General features: G+C 38.5%; 1 protein-coding gene across 1 annotated transcript in view; it reads left to right on the plus strand.

Moving 5' to 3' along the window:
- LOC147307950 (contactin-associated protein-like 4) overlaps nucleotides 1–5,543 on the plus strand; it is a 123,252-nt gene extending 117,709 nt beyond the window's left edge. The window contains exons 22-24 of the mRNA XM_086270954.1: nucleotides 639–857; nucleotides 1,693–1,764; nucleotides 2,798–5,543. Of these exons, the coding sequence (XP_086127080.1) occupies nucleotides 639–857; nucleotides 1,693–1,764; nucleotides 2,798–2,994 (488 nt within the window). The 3' untranslated portion in view covers nucleotides 2,995–5,543. The remainder of the gene's footprint in view (nucleotides 1–638; nucleotides 858–1,692; nucleotides 1,765–2,797) is intronic.
- The last annotated feature ends 457 nt before the right edge of the window (nucleotides 5,544–6,000 follow it).

Raw genomic sequence — 6,000 nt, forward strand, 5'->3', positions numbered from 1 at the left:
CCTCAGAAAACTGGCTTCGCTATTACTAATGAACAATGGTATATGCATTCATAATATTTAATTGGAAGATTATACAGCAAATAATGTACTTCATTATAAAATCTGCATCCTGAATGTTACTTTTTCTTTATAAATATAATTATTACTAATGGCCCACTCAGCTACTGTAGTTTTTGCATGAATGTTGGTGTTCGTTTTGATATATGCAGTGTTTTGTTGTACATAATGTTTTGTTTGCCTTCGATAAGTTGTATTGTTTCTTCCTTATTTCCTTCTCTTCATTTTTATTGTGTCTCAGTTTCTTCCGGTTTTTCTTCTTTTGTTTTACATCTGAACTCTTTACCCCTCCCTTTTTTCTCCTCTTGTGTCTTGTCAGTAATTTATTATGTTTATGTTTTATTTACATCCTGTTTCTCCCATGCAAGTCATTAGTCTGTTTTCATACCCATCTACAAACCTCTGTTCAGTCACTGTGTATATTGACAGTGTTTCTTCCTTCACAAATAGGGGGTTATTTACTTACTTTTTTTAACTTTATCCATTTTGTTATTTGCTCTTTGAGGCCAACTCCTGTGCCCTGCCTTTGGATCCTCACTGCTCACTACACATTTTCTATCTTGCTCATTTTCTCTCTCCAGAGTCTGATGACCTGGATGCAGACCTATCCAGGTTGGCTTCCCTCGGTTTTACAGGCTGCCTGTCAGTTGTCCACTTTAACACCATCAGCCCTCTGAAAGAAGCTCTGCTCCGCCCCAACTCCAGCCCCGTCATCATCACTGGACCTTTAGCTCAGTCCAACTGCGGCTCCGCAGCTTCTGCCAATTCCTATTCAGCTGAGAACACACACCACTTGTCAGGTGAGAAATGGAGGAGACATCTGACTTGTTATTATGTTATAATCTTTGAAAATATAAATATGTAACATTTATTAAAAGTTTTGGCTGAACATCTACATGTACAAATATAAAGCCTTTAAATGAAAACTTACCATCTTTTTTGCTTATACTAGCACTTCAACTCCACAGGAGCTACGTCAACAATGCATTTCATCATCATAATATCAAAATATTTATTTCTCAGGACAAACGTTGAAGGCCAGTGTAATTGATTGCACTACAACAGTACACAGGCAAATTTATTACAAAAACTATGATGCCACGTAATGCAAAAAACAATCTGGCCAATGGGGTTTGGAGTTGATTCTGTGATTAGGGTGGCATATATCTCCTGCTGTCTTTCATTTTTGCACTGAAACTGAATGAAAGCTGCAGCTCAGAAACGGCTTGTTAATTACGTGAAGTATGCTCCTTGTTTTGGGAGTCTAACGACAGTATGACTGATGATTTAATGAGTTTGAGACACAGGAGATTCGTTTGGGATTTCCATCCTTTGGGTTCTTTCTAATCCAGTTTGCAATGCTTTACAGCAGTCACTTGTAGAGCTCAAGTAATCTTCCCTGATCTGATGGGTTGGGCTTTTTTTTTTCTTTTTGAGTCTCTGCTTTTCATTTTCTGACTCTGATTTGATCTCATTTCTTTCTTTATTCTAATTTTGCCTCTTGTTGTGCTTCTTTCTTCTGGTGTGAATGATTTTGGCTGTTCTTCCTTGTTTTTATTCTTGGAGTCCTTTGGTTTTTCACATTCTTGTCCTTAGCTTTCTCCACCTTTTTCTTTCCCTCTCTCTCTCCTGTAGACCAGTCTGGTTCAGTGGGTTCAGGTGTACCCTTAGTCAATTCCATCAGGATTGACTCGGCCCTAATTGGAGGTACTAAACTGCTTTACCTTTGTATCTTCTTCACTGGACTTTACTTATAGCCATTTTCCACCCGTGCAGTGCTGGTGTGCAGGCAGTTACACCTCGTTACCTACATTTCAAGAGATTTGTGCAACATTTTCAGCAGAGGTTTGGTTATTTTTGTGTGAGGAGAATGACAGCAAACAGAAATTGGCCTGCATCTGTGATTTGTTGGTGATTTTTTTTTAAGCAACAACAAAATTGCTTGGCTTAAAGATAGAACTCCTGACATTGGTGTCCGTGTTATTTGTGGTGGAAAATTGGACACCAGCACTGCTTCAGTGGAAAATAGTTGTTTTATCATGTCAATCGTATTGCCCTTGACTAAAAATAATGAAATTTCATGTGCTTTTCTGGTGCCTTTTTATTTAAAAAGTGGTGAGTTCAAGCGAATCAGGTTGTGGAGAGAGGTTGAACTCCAAGAAAGAGTAAAGTGGTCTACCAGGCAGGAGTCCATTTAAAACTCATTTAAAACTTTGCTGCTCTGCCAGCACGGATTGATTCAAAGTGAAGACTGAAAAGGTTCAATCTATAATTGTGCAGATAGAAAAGGTGAGACTCAGAGAAAAGTCATTTAAAACTGTCCATTAAACCATCCAGTACACAAAGGGCAGCCCATCTAATTAAACCAATGTAGGGATGATTTGCTGATGGGAAAACTTTTTCTGCTCTTATCTTAAAACCTCTGGTCACTTTATAATGTAACGTAGTATGAAATTGATTTCAGATGGATTCTGGAATGCCAATTAAATGGAACCTGCTCTCGTATTCCCAAATGTGCTCAACAGAGCAGAAGAGCGTGATGGCTTCAAAAGATTTAAACTGGTGTTTAATGTTCTCTAAAGTGCGATTAGCAAGATAATCAAAACATTTAGAGATGGTACTACGAGGGGAAGAGTTTTCTTCCAATCCATACATCAGCTACAATAACGTCAGAACATTCAACCACATTGAACTCTGAAAGGTGATATCTGATATGCTACAAAATCCTTTTACCTTACAGGTGTCATTGCAGTAGTCATCTTTGTGATTGTGACTGCACTGGCGATAACGGCCAGATTCCTCTACCGGAGGAAGGATACATATCGTAACAAGGAAGTGAAGGGAGTCAACCAGGAGGACAGCCAAGACTTTCCTTTTAACAACCAGGCTGACTCCCAGAATCTCTCCACTGAAAACCCAAAGGAGTATTTCATTTAACTGGAAGCCCGATGACCTGATGCACTGCTGGGCTTTTGGACCCGAAGCTGCAGACAGACGCATCTTGACACGCCTTGGGACTTTGCAGTGCACTCGAGAGCCACTCAGACACTTCTATGACAGAAGTGGCTCTGCAGCATGTGAAAAACAAAGAAGAACAATTTTCACAGTGTTGTCTTTCTGTTGCTTAATGTAAAATGTGAATACACTGATGCAACAGCGTTGGACTTTAAGGGTGTTGATATACTTGTTCAAGCAACTGTAAATATTCAGCAATGTGAAACACTGAATAATGTCTGTAACAATCTGGCTAATGTTGAAATGTTGGAAATAATGGAGGTAACAGTATTTTTATTGTGCATGGGCAGGGAGAGTGTTAAGCTGTCTTCTGTTTGGATTTCACCTGGAGAAAGATGGGGATAAACTCCAAACTGCCTGCGAGACATTTGCCTGCATTTCAAATGATCCAACAAAAGCCATCCATGGATATTTTATATTTACCTTTTTCATGTTTCCAGCTATTCTTCCCAGTAACTGGCTGTTTTTAACCCCTTCTCGAGTTTTCATTAACGTTTGTGAGGTCAGTGGTCTAAATATACAGTATATGCGAATTACATCCGTAGAAATTATTCCTCATCACACAAACACATTCCAAAGTTATGAGTTTGATCACTGTTGACGGAAAATGTGTATCCTGACAATAAGAAAGCAATGTTACCACAAAGGTTGTTATTGTCTTAGTGATTCAGGTGATGGTCCGTTGTAGGTTTTTTCACTCGCTGTTCAGCCATTAGGCCCAAAGCTTTGTGTTCAAGCTCACCACTCAAAGCATCATCTTTGGTGTCAGTAGACAGCTGTATTCACAAAAAAGGCCCACTGTGGTACCGGTGTTCTGACAAAACGTCCTACTTTGTCAAGACATCCTACTGTAACGTAAATTATAGTCATGTCTATCAGTCTGTGCTACCTTATCAGAATATGCTATCTTACGTGGTTTATACCTCCATCGTACATAGGACGGTAGGACGTTCTGATGGCCAAATCACACTGCTGTTATTTATTTAGGTAGGACAAGGTTTAAGCTGTACGCCAGTTTACAGAAGTTTAGAAGTACTAAATCAAGACTTGAAATATGACTTTAATTGAGACTCCAAATTGGAGTATTTTTGCACAAAGAAACAAAACGCATGTTAGCTTGAAAAGTTAACAAATTGACAACAGCTTAAGGAAAACAAGTATCCACTGTAATAAAGAAGTAAAATATATAATAATAACCTTTTTTCACATGCATGAGATCAGGGTAGGATCAAAGAATAGGCGTGTAGTATTAACACCTAAAATATGGCCGTTTTGAGTTGTGCGCATGCGCAGTAACAACAAGTAGGACAGCTTGATAGGTAGGGTGTTTTGCCAGGACACCGGCTCAAACATCAGGCTCCGTGTGTAATGTAATGGAGCATTGAGCAGCAAAAGAGCCAAATATCTTTTTATGAGACCAAACCAGAACTAAAAAGATTTCCCAACTTGTTACACCGTCAGTACAGGATGTGTACTACAGACGTGCCTGGTCACCAATTTGCAATTATCATTTAAGCAAGAGATAAAAATTGACTAGTTTGCTAGTCTAAAGATTTCTTTAATTACATTGTGACACTGACTATTTGCTATGTTATACATGGCAGTGTGTCTGAGTAGTTTGCTGAGTTTTTCCAACTGTACGATCAGTAGCTTTGATTTTTTCCACTCCAGTATTCACATCTTGGTACAGAATATGGTTCTAATTAATTCTGAGAAATATGAAGGTCCAAAACACAGCCACTCTTTTTATTTTATTATATTTTTTAAATCTTTTGTTCAGCAAAACAGTCATGGTTTGTATGGCTGTCATCTATTGGCTGTCTCGTTTGTTTATTTATAAGGCTGTTCACCGAAAGAGAGAGACAGATAGGGGAGCAGCCGTGTGTCAGGGCTGCAGTCCTGGGATGTGGTTGGTTATATAACCAGAGCTGGAATGACGAACTCTCAATACAGTAGCTAAAGTACAGTAGTACATTTTTCTCTGGGAAAGGCTGTGCACAATGGTATCCAAAATGTGTTGTTTTTTTTTCAAGTCTTAATATTATGACCCTAAAAATACATTCTCTAATTGATATGTAAGTTCATGTCATGTGAACAGTTATCAAAGTCAGATGATTTTTTTTATATAATTTCAGTCTGACACTTTAATTCAGAAATTTTAAAACGGATGTGCTGAGTCAGCTAACCTTCTACGACGGGATGGAAATCAGTTCTTTTGTTCAGTGTAGCTCAAGAAATTCCTCATGAAAAAAAGAAAAATCATTAATAGAAGCCTTACTAACTTCACTGGATACTTCATGATACTATGACTTCATCCCTGTAAATTTTCTGGATTGATTTATACAAACCTTTATATATGTTTGTATCTGTTATAGTAAAGGTGTGACAGATGTAAGCCACAATTAAACTTTCAGCTTATTCTTTAAAGAACATTTTTAGGCTTATAGTTATTTTCACATATATGATCATATACATGGTGTTATTTTGATGGATTCTCATATTAAACACGGCTGCCAAAGATTGAAACCTCTGTCTCTGAGAGACAAAAACTCACAGTTAAGACTTCTGCAAAGAGTCGCTTTGAGTCAGTTTCCTACTCTGGGCTCTGTGTGACAACAAAGATGGGGGGAATCCCTTATATGGTCATCACATACAGTAGTGATGAGCATAGATGCCCTGCTCATCAAATTTTTTGTTTATGAGCAACAGGAATCCAAAAATGTGGGCAGCATGGTGGTGTAGTGGTTAGCACTGTGTCCTCACAAGCTCTGGGTTTGAGTCCCGACTGGGGCTTTTCTGTGTGAGGCTTTTATATTCTTTTCAGGTACTCTGGCTTCCTCCCACAGTCATGAGGTGAGGTCACTATGGCAGCTGAAATAGGCTCTGGGATCTTGAATTGGAGGAGTAGTATAAGATGGATTGAGGAAA

Source organism: Aulonocara sp. 'chitande type north' Nkhata Bay, linkage group LG18 (genome assembly GCF_057382095.1).
Source record: "Aulonocara sp. 'chitande type north' Nkhata Bay isolate Kocher_YH1m ecotype deep benthic linkage group LG18, A_spYH_male_GT1.1, whole genome shotgun sequence".
Lineage (NCBI taxonomy): Eukaryota > Metazoa > Chordata > Actinopteri > Cichliformes > Cichlidae > Aulonocara > Aulonocara sp. 'chitande type north' Nkhata Bay.